The sequence below is a fragment of the Zalophus californianus genome, chromosome 14, assembly GCF_009762305.2.
Source record: "Zalophus californianus isolate mZalCal1 chromosome 14, mZalCal1.pri.v2, whole genome shotgun sequence".
Lineage (NCBI taxonomy): Eukaryota > Metazoa > Chordata > Mammalia > Carnivora > Otariidae > Zalophus > Zalophus californianus.
In genome coordinates, this window is record NC_045608.1 from 86,051,671 (window position 1) to 86,076,289 (window position 24,619).

Sequence of the window (24,619 nt, forward strand, 5' to 3'; positions counted from 1 at the left end):
GAAATAATCATCACTTTTATGTTCCTCATTAATTATTTTAATTTCAACATGAGTGGTCCTCATGCTTTCTTCTTTTGTGAATGTACAATTAGAATGAAATAAGAATTCCAGCTTATGTAATGGTCAAAACCACTAGCACGTTCTTTTCAGAGTTAAGCAAGGATACTCACTACATTCATCTCATCTCCTAACTGCAGACATTTTTTGTCCTCTATGCTTTCAGAGTGGCTCAAGCTGTGTGTATTTAGAGGGAACATTATGGAAAATATTTTCTTCTTTCTTTTTTTAAAGATTTTATTTCTTTATTTTAGAGAGAGAGTTTGGGGGGAGGGACAGAGAGAGAGAAGAAGAGAAGCAGACTCCCCACTGAGCACAGAGCCCCATCTGAGTGGAAATCAAGAGTTGGGCACTTAACTAACTGATCCACCCAGATGTCCTGGAAGTATTTTATTCTTTCTAATTTACTCAACAACTAATTCCAAAGGGAGAAAATGCCATTTTGCCATATGCTTAAACAAAGAAGTTTACCAAATAAACAGTACAAAGGAATCCCACTATCCATGCTTCTGGTTACCAAATATCCAGTGAATTTTCTTCCTAAATACAAAATGCATTCACTCCTCCCCAAAGGACACAGCCCCGATGCTTCCTCCAATCCCAACATCCAGTTGGATACACAGTAGTCCCTGCAGCGGGTCCAGATGGGGCTTTTCATGGTAGAAACCTATGGCCCCACACCAATGCGTAGTCATGGCATGAGACAGGGTAAACACTGGTGCAGAGGCCCCCTACTATGTGGGAGAGGGTCTTTTACTTGATTAGGTGCCAATGTTTCTCCCTGGGGGACGCCAGTACATTGTAACCTGAAACCCATGATCTTCTGGGAGTTCCCTGATCTCTGTTTTCTGCTTTGACTCCACATTTGAAGTAAACATGGGAGTACATAACTTCTTTAGGAGCTGAGAAATGTTCTCAGACAGCTTTCTGCCCTAGAAACTCAAGTGCTCTAAAAGCCATGCATTCACTGTTTTTAGAGCAGCTTCATATTTTTTTCATAATGCAACTCTTTTTAAAAGCATAGCAGATTTTTTTTTAGATTTTTAATTTATGTGACTTTACTTAGTTCCATGTGCCAAAAGTTATGTCCGCATTTCTTTCCTAGAAATGCTTCCCTTGAATTCTAGGCTTCCTGATGTTTCTTGTTCAGACCTTGAGCAGTCAGGTTTGGTAGGACAACCAGCCCCTTGATATCTTCTCACAAAGCCATTTCTCCAAATGAACAGATACACTGGGCATCACACCCTTGGCTGGACCTTTACTCCAAGGTTTTCAGCCATTCAGAGGTTTCAAGAAAGAGTATGGGGGCACCTGGGTGGCTCAGTCATTAAGTAAGTGTCTGCCTTCGGCTCAGGTCATGATCCCAGGGTCCTGGGATTGAGCCCCGCATCCGACTCCCTGCTCCGCGGGAAGCCTGCTTCTCCCTCTCCCACTCGCCTGCTTCTGTTCCCTCTCTTTGTGTCTCTCTGTCAAATAAATAAATAAAATCTTTAAAAAAAAGGAAGAGTATGTAACTCAGTCTTACCATTTTTATTTTTATCGGAGTTGACTTGGAGTTGAGAAGCAGTTGCCTTTTTCAACCTGGAAAGTCTCCAATTTTTTGGATACAGTCTATTTCCTTTTAGTCCTTTTATGTGCAAACTAACCAATTCATTTCCTTAATACCTTGCCAAATGCAGCTACAGCCACTAACACTAGCTGCCAATATTCTATTTCCAACCCCTCTCCATACTTCATCGAGTTTTCTAATGCCATCACCAAGTCATGGCAGGTGATATTTTAGCCAAATAGTTTACCACTACATGATGGATCAGCATCTTTCCCATGTTCCTTGATAGCTTCCTTACCCCTTGCTGATTGACCACCAAGACAATGACACCATTTAATTTTGTGTGTGTGATAGCATCACCCCACTTCTATTTTTGTCCCTTTTTTTAAAATTAGGAAACACTAGATATGTAGCCATAAAAATCCCCAAATCTCAGTGCCTTCACCCATCAAAACCTTTTTTCACATATCTTGGGGGTATGTAGAATGGCTCTGTTAATCATGGACATCAGGAATCTAGACTTACACAAGCACTAGGTTGTTACTTGCTTTTATATCACTGCATCAATGGGAAGGGAACAGAAAGAATTGTACACCTAGCTCTTACAACTTTCATACAGAAGTATCACAAAGAATTTCTACTCATAATTCATTGGTCAAACCAGTGACTAAACTATGTGTTAATGGTACAAAGAAGTGCCATCATACTATAAGCCCTAAGGGGAAAGAACTAAAAAATTTGGTGAATAGCATTAATGTCTCTTACAGAGGGAGAAATGAAGAGAAGGAAGCATGTTAGAATGCTGTGTTCTGTACTCCAGAAAAGATAGAATAATAAAATACATAAATATTAGGAAGTACGAAGAGGCTTAAAATGGGAAATAGAATGACAGCACCAGTTCAGGGTGATAAAGTGTTTCATATTGATTAGATGTGGGCATTATTGCTATAAGAAGGTCCCAAAGAATCTTTTATCATAGTGCAGCAGTGATAAAGAAACAAAGAACTGTAGCAGTAGAAATGGGGGGAAGTAATTTGTGAGAAATATTTTAATGTTACATTTGACAGTATCCTCTCTATAGATTAGATTTCTTTGACCACACTAAAAAAGCTCCCACCAGTGCCTGACTCTACTACCTAAAATGAATCCTTTCTGCTGCTGCATTGCCTAATTCCATTAGAACGTGAGCAAGATGAAGAGAAACAGACTTTATTTATCCCCGGGACATTAAATGGTGCTGTACACATAATGCAGATCAAAAATTACTGATTGCTTGATTGGATTGAATGATACGAGATGGAAGGTATGGAATGAAGTCAAAGATGACCCCGAGTTTTGTTAAACAGGTTGAGTAAGAAATAACTGCCCCCTGATGGCCCAGTCTCCTTCTGTAAAAATCACGGAGACACGCCTTGGCAGTCTGCTATCAGTAGGGATTAGAAGACTGTCTGTGAATTCAGCATGAGATCACCCATGGAGGACATAATTTGCAGTCATGAGGAAATATCTCACTGATTTGGGAATAAATTTGCCCTTCTGCAGACTACACCTTCATCAACAGGAGCCACCAGGAGGCCCAGAACACTGTGTGCTCCAAAAAAGACCTCCCATCCCTATCTCCCTTCAGCACCCTCTGTGTCACCATACTATCAACAAGACTCATGTCAACGTGCTCTTTGTCATTGTTATGTCAGTTACCATGAGAATCTCTCATCTCCAGAATCTAATCCCCATGGAACCCTGTATATGGCACTACTAACTTCTCACACACCTGCACAAACCCTGTTTCCTTTTTTTTATGTCACTAAATTCATGATCTCACTTCCCCTCCAGCTACTGTGCCATCTATCTTATTCCCTTTTTAAAACACAAACCAAAACCTTGTGAATAGAGTTTTCTATTTACCCATATTCCAACTCTAATGCATGTCTCCTCTCTCCTATTTTTCCTTGCACATACTCAATCTGTCTTTTATTTCATTGCCATTTGGATGTCTTCTTTGGAAAAATGCCCATTCAGGTCCTTTGCCCATTTTTTTTAATTGGCTTCTCTGTTTTGTTGCTCTTGATTTGTATGAGTTCCTTGAATATTTTGAATATTAACCAATAAGATATGTGGTTTGCATTTTTTTCCCATTCCATAGATTGCCTTTTCCTCTTGTTGATGATTTTGTTTGCTATGCAGAAGCTTTTTAAGTTGATGTAATTCCACTTTTTTATTTTTATTTTGTTGCCTGTGCTTTTGGTGTCAAATCCAGAAAATCATTGCCAAAACCATTGTCAAGGAGCTTACCCTCTCTGTTTTCCTCTAAGGCTTTCATGGTCTCAGGTGTAACTTCAAGTCTTTAATCCACTTGGAATTGATTTTTGTGTACAGTGTAAGACTGCGATGCATTTTCATTGTTTGCCTATGGATAACCAGTTTCCCTTTACTACCCAGTTGCTGCAGGGTACGTCTTCCTTCCTTTTGCCTTCATTCTACCTCAGAGGCCATGAAACTAGAAGACTGTCCTGAAAATACTCTGGCCCCCCTCAACCCAGTGTGTGCCTTTAAATCATGTGTGCCTGCTCTATGGCATCTGGTCCCTTACCTCACACACCCTTTCACATCCCTTCCTTATAGATCATGGACCCATCTACCCAGTCCTCTCTTCGTGTCTGTAGATCCACAGTGGATCTCATCTTTCTGGTGGTGGTTCCAACTCTCCCTCAGACCCTCCTCTATTTGCCCCACTGGGTTTTTTGCTTAGCGCTTGTAGCATCTGTATTCTCTGTCTTGAGACTTCATTACCCCAATTTTAATAATTAGGAAATCCTTAATTTCTTAAGCTTCAAGCAAACCTAATCACATTGCATTCTATCTAAGTATCTATATTTATATGTGTGTATGTATATATATATATATTTCTAATTTTTTTATGGATCAAATTCCATTAAATTAATTTGTTTGCTTGGAAGTTTTCCTAGTAGAGAAGAATAGACTGTTTGGCCTTTGTATTGGTTTTGGTCTTCAGATAACATATCAAGTCACCACACACAGCAGCTTAAAACAATACAAATGTACTCTCTCACATTTTTAAAGAACAGAAGTGCAACACGACTCTCACTTGGCAAAAAGTAAGGTGTCAACAAGGCTGTATTCCTTTCTAGAAGCTCTGGGGATGCATACACTTCTAGGCTTATTGGGATTATTGGCCAAATTCAATTCCATACTCAATATGAGCTATTGCCAAATGCTTTGGTAATAAATTTGGCTGTGTAGATAGGAAGTTTTAGATCCCTATATGATATTAGAATGTAGTCTTTAAAAACCACAGCACTGGCAATATTTTCATATTCCAGCACATAGCTCTTCTCTTTCTTGTTTTCCTCACCACTCCCAAGCACCTCATGATTGTTACATAGAAAGGAATTGCTTTTAGGCTTTATGAAAACATAACTAAGATGAAATCCCTTGACAGCATCTCTTCCTCAAAAAGTCCCCTGCTTCATAATTGTTCTTGTAAGAAGCTTAAAATGTGTGCATCAAATATTCTGTTGGTATCTATTAAGTATTCCATCCTGATGCTGGCTTTCCATCACAGAAATGCACTTATACTCAAGCTGGGCTTCAGTGTTGTTGCAAAGGATTCTTTTCAATCCCGTTTTCTTGTAACGTGTAACGTCCTGTTTCCAGCTTTACAACACACACACACACACACAAAGAGTATACCATCATTTTCAGACTATTTGTGTTGATTTGTGTACTTTCTTATTTTCTCTGAATTGTTTTAAGCTCCTGGGTCATTTACTAACCTCTACATTAAAGCATTTTACAACAAATTCCTGCCAGGCTAAAGAGCAGCACATTTGATGATTCTGTCATTTGCTGCTATTTGTCATTTTTTACTTTGAAGGACAGGCAAGAGCAATGTTCTCATTAGCCACATCCGAAAGCCTAACCTTACTCATCCAAATCACAAAAGGAGAGAAATAGCAGAATAAAGTGTCCTATTCTGAATTCAAAAATTTGATGTATCAAACTGCTGTGAAATAAAGGAAAATAAGTTACAATCATGTGCATAAAAGCTGGAATTAACTTAGGTAATAACTCATTTCCTTGGTTCTAAGTTGACCTTTACTAAGATCCCATCCCCATATTTTTAAAAATGTGATCAAGTGTTTATGACATATAGAATCAGAGGGATTTATACAAAATTGCCATCTGGCATAAATACAACTAGTAAGGTAAAAGAAAAAGACAACTTAATAAAATCAGAAACGTTTTGAATGGGAGATATTTTAGAATTACTAAAGTTCAATATAGCAAAGTTTTAATCTTCCCTTAAATGGGGATGAATAGAGACTTCAAAACAACCAGCAAGTTGACTACTGCCCAAATTATGTGCGTTTGGTTCTAGAATGTGTCTTACATTTCTGGGAATTAACTGCAAATCCCATCTGTTTACTTATTCCACATTTATAAATTAGTTTCCATATCAAGGTGCTGTGCCAGGATCTAGAGCAACTGAATCAATGTCTCTCACACTCCAATATCTTAAATACACTGATGAGAAGGCAGACAGATAACTCATGATATGTAGGGGGTATGTGAAAAGTATGTGTGGAGCACTGTGGAAATGGAGAAGGAAGGTGTCCAATCCAACCATAGGTCTGAAGGAGCTAAACTGAGGATATCCTATCTGAAAACAAGTTTTAAAGGATTATTGGGTGTGAGGGAATGTGGAAAGGGCAAATGAAGGCACTTCAGGGAAAGGGAATAAATGTACTTACTACTCAGAAAAGAAAACTAAAAGTTCTTCAATCTGGAAACTGATCAATTCTACCAGTCTGACTCCAACGAATCAAGCTCTTTCCTGTGACCTCAAAACAGAGACACATATTTGCTGAAACACGTGTTTAGGTTTTAACTTGTTTCTTGTCTTCCTACTGCAGAAAAAAAGTGAAAAGAAAAAGAAAAGTTCATAAAATATCAACAAGGCCACTTAAGTAATAAGTAGGTGCACATTTCCAGGAATGAAAATCATCATCCAAACATCATATATTTTAACAGTTCTATAAATTTCCAATAGCAATATGAGGGATGTGTGTATTCTTTAAGCATGAGTCTGCATGAGGAGATATTTTTCTTCACTTTCCAGCAAAACATGTATTTAAAAAGACTTTAATAATATAAAAACAACATTTATCACCAAATCATAGCATATCTGCATGGAAGATAAGAATTAGATATAATACTTAAGGATTACTAGTTTTGGTGAAGACGTGAGGATTATTTTACCTACATTTTCCCAAGATTATTAAGAAAAGCTAAACCCAGGGGGTGGAGAAAGATGGGGGAGGAGTAGGAGACCTGGATTTCATCTGGTCTCAGGAATTCAGCTGGATAAGTATCAAACCATTCTGAACACCTTCGAACTCAACAGGAGATTGAAGAAAAGAATAGCAACAACTCTCTGTACAGAAAAGAGACCACTTTCTGGAAGACAAAATGACAAGATGGAAAAAATCACCTCAACAAAAAGAACAAGATGTAGGACTGACTGCCAGGGACCTACTAAATACCAATATTAGTACGATATCAGACCTAGAGTTCAGAATCATGATTTTAAAGATACTAGCTAGGCTTGAAAAAAGCATGAAAGTTATTAGAGAAACCCTTTCTGGAGAAATAAAAGAACTAAAATCTAACCAAGTTGAAATCAAAAAGGCTATTAATGAGGTGCAATCAAAAATGGGGGCACTAACTGCTAGGACAAATGAGGAAGAAGAGAGAATCAGTGATATAGAAGACCAAATGGTGGAAAATAAAGAAGCTGAGAAAAAGAGAGATAAACAACTACTGGATCACGAGGGCAGAGTTCGAGAGATAAGCAATACCATAAGATGAGACAACATTAGAATAATTGGGATCCCAGAAGAAGAAGAAAGAGAGAGAGGGGCAGAAGGTATATTGGAGCAAATTATAGCACAGAACTTCCTTAATTTGGGGAAGGAAACAGGCAGCAAAACCTAGGAAGCACACAGAACCCCTCAAAATCAATAAAAATAGGTCAACAGCCTGACATCTAATAGTAAAATTTATGAGTCTCAGAGACAAAGAGAAAATCCTGAAAGCAGCTCGGGAGAAGAGATCTGTAACCTACAATGGTAGAAACATTAGATTGGCAACAGAGCTATCCACAGAGACTTGGCAGGCCAGAAAGGAATGTCATGATATATTCAGAGCACTAACGAGAAAAATATGCAGCCAAGAATACTATATCCAGCTAGGCTGTCATTGAAAATAGAAGGAGAGATAAAAAGCTTCCAGGACAAACAAAAACTAAAGGAATTTGCAGACACGAAACCAGCCCTCCAGGAAATATTGAAAGGGGTCCTCTAAGCAAAGAGAGAGCATAAAAGCAACATAGACCAGAAAGGAACACAGACAATATACAGTAACAGTCACCTTACAGGCAATACAATGGCTCTAAATTCATATCTTTCAATAGTTACCCTGAATGTAAATGGGCTAAATGCCCCAATCAAAAGACAAGGGCTATCAGATTGGATTAAAATACAAGACCCATCGATATGCTGTCTGCAAGAGACTCATTTCAGACCAAAAGACACCCCCAGATTGAAAGTGAGGGGGTGGAAAACCATTTACCATGCTAATGAACACCAAAAGAAAGCTGGGGTGGCAATCCTTATATCAAACAAATTAGATTTTAAACCAAAGACTGTAATAAGACATGAGGAGGGACACTATATCCTACTTAAAAGGTCTATCCAACAAGAAGATCTAACAATTGTAAATATCTATGCCCTTAACATGGGAGCAGCCAATTATATAAGGCAATTAATAACAAAAGCAAAGAAAAACATTGACAACAGTATAATAATAGTGGAGGATTTTAACACCCCCCTGACTGAAATGGACAGATCATCTAAACAAAAGATCAACAAGGAATTAAAGACTTTAAATGACACACTGGAACAAATGGAATTCACAGACATATTCAGAACATTCTATCCCAAAGCAATGGAATACACATTCTTCTCTAGTGCCCATGGAACATTCTCCAGAATAGATCACATCCTAGATCACAAATAAGATCTCAACCGGTACCAAAAGATTGGGATTATTCCCTGCATGTTTTCAGACCACAATGCTTTGAAACTAGAAAATCACAAGAGGAAAGTCAAAAAGAACTCAAATACATGGAGGCTAAAGAGCATCCTACTAAAGAATGAATGGGTCAACCAGGAAATTAGGGAAAATTTAAAAAAATTCATGGAAACCAATGAAAATGAAAACACAACTATTCAAAATCTCTGGGATGCAACAAAGGCAGTCCTAAGAGGAAAGTATATAGCAATACAAGCTTTTCTCAAGAAACAAGAAAGGTCTCAAATACACAACCTAACCCTACACCTAAAGGAGCTAGAGAAAAAACAGCAAATAAAGCCTAAACCCAGCAGAAGAAGAGAAATAATAAAGATCAGAGCAGAAATCAATGAGATAGAAACCAAAAGAACAGTAGCACAGATCAACTAAACTAGGAGCTGGTTCTTTGAAAGAATTAAGAAGATTGATAAACCCCTGGCCAGACTTATCAAAAAGAAAAATGACCCAAATCCACAAAATGATGAATGAAAGAGGAGAGATCACAACCAACACCAAAGAAATACAAACAATTATAAGAACATATTATGAGCAACTCTATGCCAGCAAATTAGATAACCTGGAAGAAATGGATGCATTCGTAGAGATGTATCAACTACCAAAACTGAACCAGGAAGAAATGGAAAAGCTGAACAGACCTATAACCAATAAGGAAATTGAAACAGTCATCAAAAATCTCCCAACAAACAAAAGCCCAGGGCCAGATGGCTTCCCAAGGGAATTCTACCAAACATTTCAAGAAGAATTAATACCTATTCTTCTGAAACTGTTTCAAAAATTAGAAATGGAAGGAAAACTTCCAAACTCGTTTTATGAGGCCCCCATTACCTTGACCCCAAAACCAGACAAAGACCCCATCAAAAAGGAGAATTACAGACCAATATACTTGATGAACACGGATGCAAAAATTCTCACCAAAATACTAGCCAGTAGGATCCAACAGTACATTAAAAGGATTATTCACCACGACAAAGTGGGATTTATTCCTGGGCTGCAAGGTTGGTTCAACACCTGCAAACCAATCAACGTGATAATATACATTAACAAAAGAAAGAACAAGAATCATATGATCCTCTCAACAGATGCAGAAAAAGCATTTGACAAAGTACAGCATTGTTTCTTGATCAAAACTCTTCAGAGTATAAGGATAGAGGGTACATACCTCAATATCATAAAAGCCATCTATAAGAAACCTACAGCAAATATCATTCTCAATGGGGAAAACCTGAGAGCTTTCCCCCTAAGACCAGGAATGCGGGAGGGATGTCCACTATCACCACTGCTATTCAACATAGTATTAGAAGTCCTAGCCGCAGCAATCAGACAACAAAAAGAAATCAAAGGCATCCAAATCGGCAAAGAAGAAGTCAAACTCTCACTCTTTGCAAATGATATGATACTTTATGTGGAAAACCCAAAAGACTCCACCCCAAAACTGCTAGAACTCATACAGGAATTCAGTAAAGTGGCAGGATATAAAATCAATGCAAAGAAATCAGTGGCATTCCTATACACCAACAACAAGACATAAGAAAGAGAAATTAAGGAGTCAATCCCATTTACAATTGCACCCCAAATCATAAGATACCTAGGAATAAATCTAACCAAAGAGGCAAAGAATCTGTACTCAGAAAACTATAAAATACTCGTGAAAGAAATTGAGGAAGATACAAAGAAATGGAAAAATGTTCCATGCACATGGATTGGAAAAACAAATATTGTGAAAATGTCAATGCTACATACAGCAATCTACACATTCAATGCAATCCCCATCAAAATGCCATTGCTTTTTTCAAAGAAATGGAACAAATAATCCTAAAATTTGTACGGTACCAGAAAAGACCCCGAATAGCCAGAGGAATGTTGAAAAAGAAAAGCAAAGCTGCTGGCGTCACAATTCCCGGACTTCCAGCTCTATTACAAAGCTGTCATCATCAAGACAGTATGGTACTGGCACAAAAACAGACTCATAGATCAATAGAACAGAATAGAGAGCCCAGAAATGGACCCTCAACTCTATGGTCAACTTATCTTCGACAAAGCAGGAAAGAATGTCCCATGGAAAAAAGACAGTCTCTTCAACAAATAGTGTTGGGAAAATTGGACAGCCACTTGCAGAAGAATGAAACTGGACCATTTCCTTACACCACACACAAAAATAGACTCAAAAGGGTTGAAAGACCTAAATGGGAGACAGGAGTCCATCAAAATCCTAAAGGAGAACACAGGCAGCAACCTCTTCGACCTCAGCCGCAACAACTTCTTCCTAGAAACATTAACAAAGGGAAGGGAAGCAAGGGCAAAAATGAACTATTGGGGCTTCATCAAGATAAAAAGCTTCTGCACAGCAAAAGATACAGTCAACAAAACCAAAAGACACCGACAGAATGGGAGAAGATATTTGCAAATGCTGTATCAGATAAAGGGCTAGTATCCAAAATCTATAAAGAACTTATCCAACTCAACACCCAAAGAACAAATAATCCAATCAAGAAATGGGCAGAAGACATGAACAGACATTTTTCCAAAGAAGACATCCAAATGGCCAACAGGCACATGAAAAAATGCTCAACATCGTTTGCCCGCAAGGAAATCCAAATCAAAACCTCAATGAGATACCAGCTCACACCAGTCAGAATGGCTAAAATTAACAAGTCAGGAAACGACGGATGTTGGCGGGGATGCAGAGAAAGGGGAACACTCCTACACTGTTGGTGAGAATTCAAGCTGGTGCAACCACTCTGGAAAACAGTATGGAGGTTCCTCAAAAAGTTGAAAGTAGAGCTACCATACGATCCACCAATTCCACTACTGGGTATTTACCCCAAAGATACAAATGTAGGGTTCTGAAGGGGTATGTGTACCCCGATGTTTATAGCAGCAATGTCCACAATAGCCAAACTGTGGAAACAGCCAAGATGTCCATCGACAGATGAATGGATAAAGAAGAAGGAATATTATGCAGCCATCAAAAGGAATGAGAGCTTGCCATTTGCAATGACGTGGATGGAACTGTAGGGTGTTATGCTGAGCGAAATATGTCAATCAGAGAAAGACATGTATCATATGATCTCACTGATATGAGGAATTCTTAATCTCAGTAAACAAACTGAGGATTGCTAGAGTAGGGTTGGGGTGGGAGGGATGGTGTGCTTGGGTGATAGACATTGGAGAGGGTATGTGCTATGGTGAGCGCTGTGAATTGTGCAAGACTGTTGAATCACAGATCTGTACCTCTGAAACAAATAATGCAATATATATTAAGAAAAAAATAAATAAGATAGCAGGAGGGGAAGAATGAAGGGGGGGAAATCAGAGGCGGAGACGAACCATGAGAGACGATGGACTCTGAAAAACAAACTGAGGGTTCTAGCGGGGAGGGGGGTGGGAGGATGGGTTAGTGTCGTGATGGGTATTAACGAGGGCACGTTCTGCATAGAACACTGAGTGTTATGCACAAACAATGAATCATGGAACACTACATCAAAAACTAATGATGTAATGTATGGTGATTAACATAAAAATAAAAATTAAAAAAAAGAAAAGCTAAACCCAGTGAGAACCAAACACAATAATTTATTATTTCCATATGAAACTAGTTCTTAATCTTGCAATAAATTAACATGAACATGATTTAATTCTATTTTTAAGTTTTATTTTATTTAGTGCTATATGATTTTGGTGGATAGTCTATTTTCTATATATGTGATGAAAAATTTTTCACTGTTTTCAAATATAGCCTATTTTGGATCATTTCACTTTCATATCATTAACCTAAGGCCTAAATTTAGTGAAAGTAATAAAGCTCGAATTTAATCATTTATTCAGTAAGCATTAATTAAAGGTCTGCTATGTAAAGACCTCTTCTGATTCAAAGGGATACAGCTATTCTCTCCCCAAAATTTTGTGAAAGAAGGATGGAAAGAGACTCAGGGAGGAGCCCTCCTCCATTCACTGTATTTCTATTTTGCACTTTCCCTGATTTTTTTCCTTACAATCAATAAACCCATTCGTCCCATAATTCACTCATTTAGCTCAGTCTCTCTTCTACATTTGACTGGTTATCCCCAAACATCTTCCAATTTTTTCTTTTGGAAGTTACCAAACTTCTTCATTTAACTAATTTTATACATAATGAAAACATTATTTGGATGTCAGTTCTAGAGAAAAAGTTACTTACCTGAATTAAAAATTTGAGCATACCTACAAGCTATCTGAAAAAGGCACCTTAATGAAAAAGCACTTCCATCCTGAAGAGAAAACATAGAAAGCATCATAAAACATTTTTGTGCCGATATTCCTCTTTAAAGAAATTTGATTATTTTTTAAACTTATTTGAGTTAGAGACAGAGGGAGAGAAAGAAGAGAGTGAGTGTGCAAGCGGTGGGAGGGAGAGGGACAAGCAGACTCCCCACTGAGTGGGAAGCCCTGCTTGGGGCTGGATCCCATGACCCACCAGATCACGACCTAAGCGGAAATCAAGAGTAGGAAGCTCAACCAACTGAGCCACCGAGGCAGCCATAAAAACATTTAATTATTTATACACTATATGTAGGTAGAAGTTTGAAAGATAAAATGTAGGACAAAAGGCACTGAGTCTGTGGGAAAATAAACATTTTAAAATGCAGTGGGTTTTGATGATTGCATTTGTATTTAATCTCCTCTGTTCTGCAAAAATAAAATAGAGGAAGTAAAAGATGGAAGATAATTCAGCAAAAAACACTAGTTAAATAATGATGAGACAAAATAAATTAGCACACCATAAAAGTTTAAAGGATTTCAATACATAGTTTTCCTAAGAAAGAACAAATAAAAAGCATAGGTATAATTATTTGAAAGGTGACTCTCAAGAATGGGTTTTAAAAAACCAAATCATTGTATAATACTTAAACAAATTCAGCTCATCTGCAGCAAAACTGTTCGATCAAGTATGCAGATTACAAAGCTTAATACTTTTGAGATAAAGGCTTGAACTAAATAGTACAACCCCCCCCTTTTCCATGGGGGGCACGTTCCAAGACACCAGTGGATGCCTGAAACCAGGGGTAGAACCAAACCCTATTAGACTTTTTCCTAGACACACATACCCACGATAAAGTTTTATTTACAAATTAGGCACAGTAAGAGATTAACAACAATAATAAAATAGAATAATTATAATATACTGTAATGAAAGCTATGTGAATGTGGTCTCTCTCAAGATATCTTTTCTTAAAAAAGATTTTATTTATTTATTTGACACAGCGAGAGAGGGAACACAAGCAGGGGGAGTGGGAGAGGGAGAAGCAGGCTTCCCGCGGAGCAGGGAGCCCGATGCAGGGCTCGATCCCAGGACCCTGGGATCATGACCTGAGCCGACGGCAGACGCTTAAGGAATGAGCCACCCAGGTGCCCCTCAAGATATCTTGTGCGGTACTCACCCTTCTCCTTGTGATGATGTGAGATGATAAGATGCCCACGTGAGGAGAGGAGGGGAGATGAGTGACGTAGGTGATGTGATGTAGTGTTAGGCGACTTTGACCTCCTGATGCTGTATCAGAGGAGGATCCTCTGTTTCCAACCACGTTTGGGTAACTGAACCCATGGATCTGGGGGGCACTCCTGTACTACACTATGAAGAGTAAGGACAGATTGCTGACTCTTTCTCAGAGTTTGCTTCATGAACTCGGGGCTGTCCCTAGCTGCTCACGAGATCCCAGGAGACGCCTTTCCATCTTGGCCCCTGGCCACCTTCCTCAGTCCAGCATCGTTCCTCCAGCACACTCACACAAACACATTCATATACCCACACACACCCTCGCACGCTCACACACACACACTGACACATGCCCTCACACATTCTCACATGCAGACACATACTCTCATACGCTGACACATTCACACTCCCACATACTGTCACAAACACCCACACACACTAAAACACACTCATATGCACACTGTCACAGACTCGCTCACACACAGATACACCTTCACAAATACCCCCACAGTAGCAAACACACACATTCACACATACACTGTCACACACGCACACACACATGCACGGACGCACACACACACACTCACACGTACATATGCCCTCCCCTTCTTTCTGCTTGTCCTGCAGGTCCCTGACCACATTCCTTCCAAGCTGCTCAGCCTTTGCCACAGCTCCCAGGTCCTACGGACCAAACCTGCAGCCCTGCAGGGTACCACATCTGGACTCACCTGCCTGCCCCACTACACTAACATTAGAGACAACAGAAACTCTGTGTTTTTCATCTAACCTCCTAGCACAGAGCAGTGCCTCACTTATAGTGAGTTCACAGTAAATTTTTGTTAGAAAAGAAATGAACTTCTACTGATACCTGAATTGCAAGGATGTCTCTCTCCCTCCCTCTGCTTCTCTCTTCGTTTCTGTTTCTGTCTTTCTGAAATTGTCTACACTGGTCTTTAATGTGACTATATATCCTCTACTTTTATTACTTTTGCTATTTCTATTCCTTCATGCTACTCTACTATTAAAACGCTGAAGTATTGGATGGTTGTTTTGTCTATTGAATCCTAGGGCAAAAGAATTAATAGAAATGAGTGACATATTTCTTTAACTTCGGGGAATGCGCTCACTTTGTATTTAAAGGAAACACTGGTACAAAGGTGTTTGTCATATTTAACGTTTTTATTTTGATCCCAAACAGCATTGCTACTAGGTATTCTCAGCTCCACCTATGGAGTACCAGAAATACTGTCAGGTAAAGTTGTGCAGATGAGATGTTAATTGCATGTGATTTTCCTGATGATTTAAAATTGTGGAGTCCTGAGAAATATTCAAGGCATAAAAAATATAAAAAAGGGAAAATATAGTCATATTGTCTCCCTTCACAGAAATGTCAAGGATTTCTAGAGACACGGCATGGAAATTGGTCTGAGATGTTTAAAAAGCTTGCAAAACTTTTATATAAATCTTATAAATCAAAACTCCTCTATCTGATGAAAATGATTTCTAATACATGCTGATGCTGCTTCTATAAAATGTTTTTCAGGAAGGCTGGCATTCCTTCACTAAAAAAGATTTTTCATGGAAAGCTGTGAGGTTCAGCCAGTGCCCCTTCTGTATATTACTGGCCTTGTGATTGGAAAGGGTTATTTTTTAGGTTCCCAAGGAAAGGCCTAAGCAGCCAGACGTAGGCTCTGATTCCACCTGAGCAGGAGGCCATGCTCACGTGAGAATCTACTTCCTCCCTGCCCTAGGTGGATGGTCTGTTTTGAACCACTGAGGGGATGGTTCACGACACATGCAAACTGTACCTTAAGTAAAGAAACACCTTTCATGCCTAGAGCATAGGAACTACTGTTCTCATTAGAATAGTCCCTGTGGAGGACTACATGATCTTTTTCTTTATTTTCTCACAGTATTTTATGGTCTTGATAAAACTAAAAGCAAATGACAAATTTGACTTGACATCTTATTGATCAAACCTGTTTTTGATGCTAAGGCAGTGTGACTAAGCACAGGAAGAAAACATTACCCGGGTTTGATGGTGTTGACCGTTGAGCAGAGCAGTTGGTATTCAGATCCCTAGAGTCAAGAAAACCTGTCACAGGTAACTTTTTATGGGGAGTTTAAAATGCCAAGGCAAAGGTTGGAATGTCATCCGTGGAGAGTAACAAGAGATTTGAGGGAAATCTATATTAAACTGTTCTAGTACAGATTTATGCTACATGGGAAAGTCAGAAATGTCTCTGGGCAGTTGTCAGTGGAAAGTTCTCATCCAATTTCTGGGCAGCAGTTTTGGGGCTTGGCCCAAAATTTTCAACCTCATACCTTTTTTCAGATTCTTCATATTATAATATCTAGAAGATCTGGGCTGCAATTCTGTCTTTGTGCTGACCAGTGATATGGGACCCAGGTGTGACACTACTTACCCACCTCACCCACACAGGCCTTATATAAGACTCAAATTCACTTATGTTTGTGAAAGTGTGAGATACTACAAGATTCTGTGTAGGTGTAAGATGTTCTAATGTTTCAAGCAAAGAATAAACTTGCAAATATAAAGAAGTTGGAAGATAACCAGTATCGTAGATAATTGGAGTTTTCTAAAAGGGAAAGTTACTTTGAATATTCTATCCCAATTTTTTTTAAAGTAAGGATGGACCATTTTTGATGTTTACCAAAAAAAGCTATCACATTCTTGTGCTGATCTTTGATGCATTGCAGTTCAGAATGAAGGATCAGACCTTCAACCCACCCAAATCTAAGTCACATTCTCTCGTTTATTTTAGTCTGACATTTTTCAAGTATCATTTACATATCTTTATTTTACATTTAATTAATTTTTCTGAGTACTTGCCCTCCAAAAATTAAATCAATCTAAAATATACTAGATAGTAAACAATATTCTCAGACTATTATTTGTAAATAAGATAAAGTACATTAGAATAAGTTAAAATGACTTTAAAATATGTTATAATGTCAGCCCATAGGAAGTAATTGCAGTGATTTTTTTTCACTTCTCAAATATAGGGTTTTTTATTTTATCTTTTTTTATTTAAATTCAAGTAGCCAACTTATAGTACATCATTATTTCAGATCTAGTGTTCAGTAATTTATCAGTTGAGTATAACACCCAGTGCTCATCACATCAAGCTCCCTCCTTAATGCCCATCACCCAGTTACTGCATCCCCCACCGACCTCCCTATCTACAACCCTCGTTTGTTTCCTAGATTTAAGAGTCTCTCACGGTTTTTCTCCCTCTTGAATGACTTCCCATTCAGTTTTCCCTCCCTTCTCCTATGGTCCTCTGCTCTGTTTCTTATATTCCACATGTGAGTGAAACCATATGATAATTGCCTTTCTCTGGTTGACTTATTTCGCTAAGCATAATACTCTCCATTTCCATCCATGTTGATGTAAATGGTATTCGTCCTTTCTGATGGCTGAGTAATATTCCACTGTATGTATATACCACATCTTCTTTATCCATTCATCTGTCGATGGACATCTCAGCTCTTTCCACTACTAGGTATTTACCCCAAAGATACAAATGTAGTGATCCGAAGGGGCACCTGCACCTCCATGTTCATAGCAGCAATGTCCACAATAGCCAAATTTTGGTGTTTTTGTTTTCTTCAGGTAGATGTTTAACTCTTACCACCTACCTAGGAAAAAGGTTTAGGAAGTTATCTTCCTGTCTCATTCCTGCGCAGCACTGCCTGACTTCGGTGGTGTGTGCTCATTTTCAGAGCTGGAGGCTGAGGAGTGGTGCAAGCATCTCTGCATGGAGTGTCTGGGGACCCGGCTGAATGACATCAGCCTTGGCGAGCCTGATCTTCTGGCGGCAGGCGTACAGCGAGAACAAAATGGTGAGTGTGAGTTGCCTTCCATTATTTAAAGTTCCCTAATGGTTGTAGAACTTTGAGACTGGGAGGGGCCTTAGGAATGTTTCAGACAAATCATTTTTAGAAGAAAGTAATCTAATCCATCTGAGCTGTGAAGAGGTTTTCCCAAGGTTGCATAGCAACCAGGAGAAATTCCTAAGGTACAGCCCAGGTGTCCTGACTTCTTGCACTGTGACATTTGCAATTTATCTAAATAAATAACTAATAAGTTAACTCACTAAATAGGAAGTTTTGAATGTACAACTTTTCTATGTTTTCTTCTTTGAGAGTTGTTGTAGATTTAGAGTCTAAATTAACAAATTGGTTTATCATGTTACTTGTCAATAGATTTTAGGGAATTTGGCTAATACCATGTCTTAGCTCAGGCTGCCAAAAAAAGTACCATAGACTGGGTGACCTCAACAATAGGAATTAATTTCTTACAATTCTGGGGGCTAGAAATCCAAGATTAAGGGTTGGTTTCCAGTGAGGTTCCTCTTTTTGACTTGCAGACAGCCATCTTGTCTTCTCGCTGTGTCCCCACATGAGAGAGAGGGAGGGAGGGAGGGAGAGAAATCTCTCTCAGGTCTTTTCTCATACGGCACTAATCCTACTATGGGGGACCCACCCTCATGGTCTCATCTAAACTTAATCACTCCCAATGATTCCATCTCTAAATCATCTCAGAGGTTAGAGCTTTAACATGAATTTTAGGGAAGCACAATTCAGTCCATAGCATACTATAAGTATGCAAGAATGAAATATCAGGACATAATAAAATTGAGGCTTATGTGATACACATTACTTATTATCCTGTTCTCTAACCTAAGAGGAATTTCTGAAATTCTGCATGTTCTTGCCTAGCACCTCTGAATCATGAAATCAGAGTAATGTGATGAGCTCCTTTTTCTTCATTTTTTAAAATAATTATAATAATCACTAGATGACCTAATAGAAACTTTTCATCCTGCTAATTTTTGATGGCCAGTGTTTTTGAAAAGATGAAGAGACACTGGTGAAGCTTGCCACTAATTATTAAAAAGAAATCCTGGAATTATCTGTGGCTTATAAATTAGCACAGCTTAAAATGCACCAGGATAGCACTTGGTGATCATGAACTTGTTATGACTAATAACATGCAAACAGCCATCACTGTCTTTGTAGCCCATTAAAAAGCATTATTTTATTGTTTGATGCTAACCTGAGAAAAAAAACAAGTTTTCCCTGTCAATCGGTCACAAACATATGTGGGCACAACACCTTTGCCGATGCTGGCAGTTTTCAGAAAGTCATGGAGGCATTTCTGCAACTCTTCTTCCAGCTTCCATTTCACATTGCAGTTCTCTCCCACACTCTTCTGGATGTATTTCATCTCTCTGATCTGTTTCCTGAGAGCTTGTGCTACCTACAGAACATCCACAGTCATACTGCTCAAAGCATGCTGCTCACCCACTGTTTCAGAAAAGGAGGAAAGAAACTCTTTCTGATAAACATTCGTAAAGTACTTCATAAAGGAAATATGAAGAAAGGGAATAAATTAGGCCTGTGGGTGGGAGCATCATTGTGTGGCTCATTTAGTGTGAATTGTATGCTTTTAAAAGATTTGGGCACCTGGGTGGCTCAGTGGGTTAATGTCTGCCTTCAGCTCAGGTTATGATCCCAGGGTCCTGGGATCGAGCCCTGCATCAGGATCCCTGCTCAGTGGGGAGCTTACTTCTCCTTCTCCCTTTCCCTCTGCCCCTCCCCGCTGCTCATGCTCACTATCTCTCTCAAATAAATAAGTAAAATCTTAAAAAAAAAAAAAGATTTGAGGTTGTATATGGTTTCCACCAGGGCTAATGGATAATGTACTTCTTTGGCTTATTATGAGTTTATTATTTTTTTAGATTTTATTTATTTATTTATTTATTTATTTATTTATTTATTTATTTGTCAGAGAGCGAGAGGGAGCACAAGCAGGGGGAGTGGCAGGCAGAGGGAGAAGCAGGCTTCCTGCAGAGCAAGGAGCCCGATGCAGAATTAGATCCCAGGACCCTGGGATCATGACCTGAGCTAAAGGCAGACGCTTAACTGACTGAGCCACCGAGGCATCCCTATGAGTTTATTTTTAATTTCATAATAATGTCAGGATAATTTGCTAAGATATATAGCACAAGCAGACATGGACTGCCAAGTAAACTTTTCAGGCCACAGTCTGAATGCCTGCTACACCCCTACTTAGCTCAGAAAATTTACTCTCTCCTGATTTTAGTTTCCTAATGAGTGAAAATTAACTCATGATGGTTTAGTGAGGCTATGCAAAATAAAGACTTAACTCTTATGCTTAATTCAATTAAAAAGGCACAAGTATTTTTAAGCACAAGTATAAATAAAGAAATCCAAAATAAGTCCTGTGTCTACTAGAGAAGATCTGAAATTATATTAACATGCAATGCCATAAATGGTTTTCTTAGCTCTATTTTGTTTAATAGTCTTTACTTCATACAAAGGGATATATGTTCTTTTAAAAATACATTTTATAAATTTATGAGCAATTATTTAGTTAGAGAAGTTAGTGTTTGGTTCTTCTAAATGACCCCCTAAAAATACATGGTACCCTAGAAGGAGATCAGCAATCGTACTTAAACGTACACACACACACACACGTGCACGCTGTCACTGAGACTGTAGCGTTCAGCATTAGGAGGAAATGTCATGGATGGAAGGTTCTCCTTTCCCTAGAAATCACCCTCCACTTGGTGAATTTCTCTTTGAGTCCCAAGGCCATAGACAGGGCCATTGCTCCAGGCTCTTCAAATCTGCATACACTTTCTTTAAAGTGCCTTGAGTTCAGATTAATAACATCTTTCCTCTGGTCCTGGCCCATTGAGGGCTAGTTAAAACTTTTTAAAATAGTCATTCATACCATAGGAGAACATGAAAAGCATAAATCTTGACAGCATATCAGGATTACAGGTTTTACTATTGCTAGCTTAAAAATTTCAGTGTGTGTGTGTGTGTGTGTGTGTGTGTGTGTGTGTATACACATACTTGCTGGCTAGGAGAGAAACATACACAGATTGACCTACTTGGTTACTTGTATACCCTGATTTTCTCACTCACTAATCAACAGACTTCTTTTATAAATATGATATTTCCGTTGTATGGTCCCTCTGAAATAAATACCAGTGGTTCTCATGGTAAAGACAAAAATGGTCTTTGGCCAAGTTCAACCCGCACCCTTGGGTCCCATGATTGCTTTAGGGACACACCTGTTCCTAAGACAGTACAGCTGTTCATTTTACTATGTGTAAAGCAAGTACTTATTGCTTTAGCTAGCTAATTAAAGTCTTTCAAAATTAACGTTACCTTTTAAAACTGTCTTTTCATGTCTTTTGATTACTATTCCAGACTCTTCAAATATAACACTTCCTAAAACAAATAAAATTCTTCACTTCCTAATACATGTTTGAAATCATTAATATGTACAGATTTGAAAGATTTGTCATTACAGATTCAAGTTTTTTTCTTAAGTTATTTTAGTATTAAATTATATAATGTATTCTTCATCAGAAACATTTTTTTACTATTTTACCAGTGGTGTACTTGGACTTAATTTGGAATTTCTCCTAAGAGATGAGATCCATATGCCTGCAGAATTGATGTCAGAAATGGCATCGTGTGGCTTGGGGTGATCTTGTGGTACCCTATCATCAAGGAAAGATTCACTGCTCAGGCTTGACCACAGCATTTTTTTTTTTTTTTTTGGACATTCGGAATTGCTCCTTCTTCTCTAATGTTTTTCTGACTCTTCACAGAGCTTGGTATTATTTACTCTGAGACCAGCTAAGAATAAACATTTGTGGAAATAATTTTTAAAGGTGTAATGTGTGTTGCTGAGATAAAAGTGGTTATCGATTAAATTCTTCACTCTAATCATCTTTATCTAGTGCTGTCAGCTGCTTTCATACTGACTCAGAATCCCACATGGTATAGGAGAAAGTAAACACACACACACACACATACACACAAACTTATTCTTAGACCTCAGATAACATTGCCACAAGAAGTGCATATTAAGTCAACATTTGAACTTTAAATTCTTACAACTTCTAGAATCTTCACATCTTTCCATAATATTTAAGGTAGCCTACACTGACCTTAAAATGTATGGTGTTACAATTAATGGTCATTTATAAAGGATTCACTATACATAATAGCAATTTTAGAAAACAAAGTTACATGTTAATCATTAATAGCAGACGCAAGCATCATAACCAAGAAGGAAGGCACCTGTAGAAAATTCCTGAAATTGTTATTGGAAGCAGATTCAGAGGATATGTCCAGTTTGCTACTGATGCAAGAGATCACCATTTGGAACAAAATGGAAAAGTAACTCAGACTTTACCATCTGGTTAATTCAGAGTCAGATCTGAAAGTTTGGTTTTATCTAGGAACTAGTGTCCCTGCTTATGAATGGACTAGAATTGGTACAAATTTTTACTTTTAGCCTAAGAATGTGTATAACTTTCCTCCAGAACCAAAGCAGTATTCCAGTATTTTTTCTAAATTATTTACCTGGGTTTCCTTAGTAACCATGCTTCTTATATTCTACTCAGACACTCTTGTATGTCATTCACTCATTCAGTATTCACCCATCAAACATTTTTGAGGCTATGATATGCAAGAACTAGGCTGAGGAAATGTAGAATTATAATGGTCATTCCTTTCAAGAAGCTCCTGAAGTAGTGAGGGAGAGAAAGCCATAAACAAGGTGCTTAGATCATTGTGCTTTAAAATAATGCTGGTTACTTGTCACAAAAAATCTCAATAGCACAGACCTTTATCATTCATGCACAGATGGTTGGCCAGGATTCTCCTGACTTAGGCTGGGTGCTGCTGAGATTGGCGCCAAGCTCTATAGGTGTCCATGTGTTCTCCATTATGTCTCTTACCCTCCTTACACTAATGGCTACCCAAGGCATGTTCTCAAAACAAAAACAGTAGGGCAAGCAAGCAAGCCCAAACTTGCAACACAAATTAAGCCTCTGCATCTGTCATGTCCACTGATATTCCATTGGCCAAAACAAATCCTATGGCCAAACCCAAAGTCAGGAGGCCAACAGGACATTCTATCTGGGAGACCATGACATGAGTTGGAACTTATGATCTAATATAGAGAGGAAATGAAGAATTGAGAAAAAAAAATGATCCAATCTACCATCTGAGGTGTAAAAAGTGCATGCTCAAATAAAGGGAAAATCATGTCAGAACAGCCTATCTTCTTTTTTTAAATTATTTTTTATCCTCCAAACAAGCTTTTTCAATCAGGCAAATCTGCAATTCTTAATGCCCATCAATAGTTAAAGCCAATATTTGCAGAAACTCACTCACATGGAAAATGACCAGTTAATGACAAAACAATGACAACAGTAACAATAAAAGTCTCCCCACATTAAGGATCTTTTCTCCAATTTTTCAAAAATGAGCTGGGGTAAATCATTTTCATTCTTACACACGTTCTTTATAACCATTAAAGAAAAGTTTTCCAAGTTTATTTTTTTGTCCATAGAACAACCATGAGCAAAACCACCTTTTGCTTGGGAAAAAACCTACACATACCTATATTTAAACTTCTAAAATGACATCCACATACTCTAGTATTTCCCAAAATGAGTTCTAGGAAATTCTACTACTATTACTATGTGCTCTCTGAAATGAGGTTATCAGTGGAGTAAATTTAATACTATATAACACTGTTATGGTTTGAATTGTCCCCTCCCCAAAATAAGATATATCAAAGTCCTAGACTTCAGTCCCTAAGAATGTGATCTTATTGGGAATAGGGTCTTTACAAAGATAACCAAGTTTAAATGAGGTCATTATAATGACCCCTAATCCAATAAACCTACAATATATCCATATAAAACGGGGAAATTTGGACACAGAGACAGACATGCACAGAGGGAAGATGATGTGAAGACACAAGCATGCGGACTGCAGTGATGCATCTACAAGCCAAGGAAGGCTGAATATTGCCAGAAAACACCATGAGCTAGAAGAAGTGAGATGGATTCTCCTCCTAGAGCTTCCAGAGAGGTCATGGCCTTGCCAACGCCTTGATTTCAGATTTTTAACCTCTAGAACTATGAGATGTTAAATTTATGTTGCTTTAAGCCACCCAGTTTGTGGTACTTTGTTACAGTAGCTCTAGGAAACTAAAACCAACTCTGTATAGTGATCACAACATACATCAACAGAGTAAAGTTATTGAGGTGTCCTATAGTAAAGACCTTGTTTAGGTTTATATAATGTAACTTTTCCCAAACTCAATTTTCTATGTGTCTCTTTCTACACATAACACTTGTTCATACCCTGTAGAACTTACCTTCCATGAAACACATCTGAAAATGCCAGTATAGCCAACAGAGGTGATTATCTACAGGGAAAACTGAAAAGTGAAGATGATGGGAACAGCCACCCCATCAGGAATAAGATAACATTCG

At 38.3% G+C, this 24,619-nt stretch overlaps 1 protein-coding gene across 1 annotated transcript in view; it reads left to right on the top strand.

Annotated features, from left to right (window-relative positions):
• DOK6 (docking protein 6) overlaps positions 1 to 24,619 on the top strand; it is a 368,498-nt gene that overhangs the window by 186,607 nt on the left and 157,272 nt on the right. Inside the window, exon 4 of the mRNA XM_027577113.2 lies at positions 18,000 to 18,119. Within this exon, the coding sequence (XP_027432914.1) occupies positions 18,000 to 18,119 (120 nt within the window). The remainder of the gene's footprint in view (positions 1 to 17,999; positions 18,120 to 24,619) is intronic.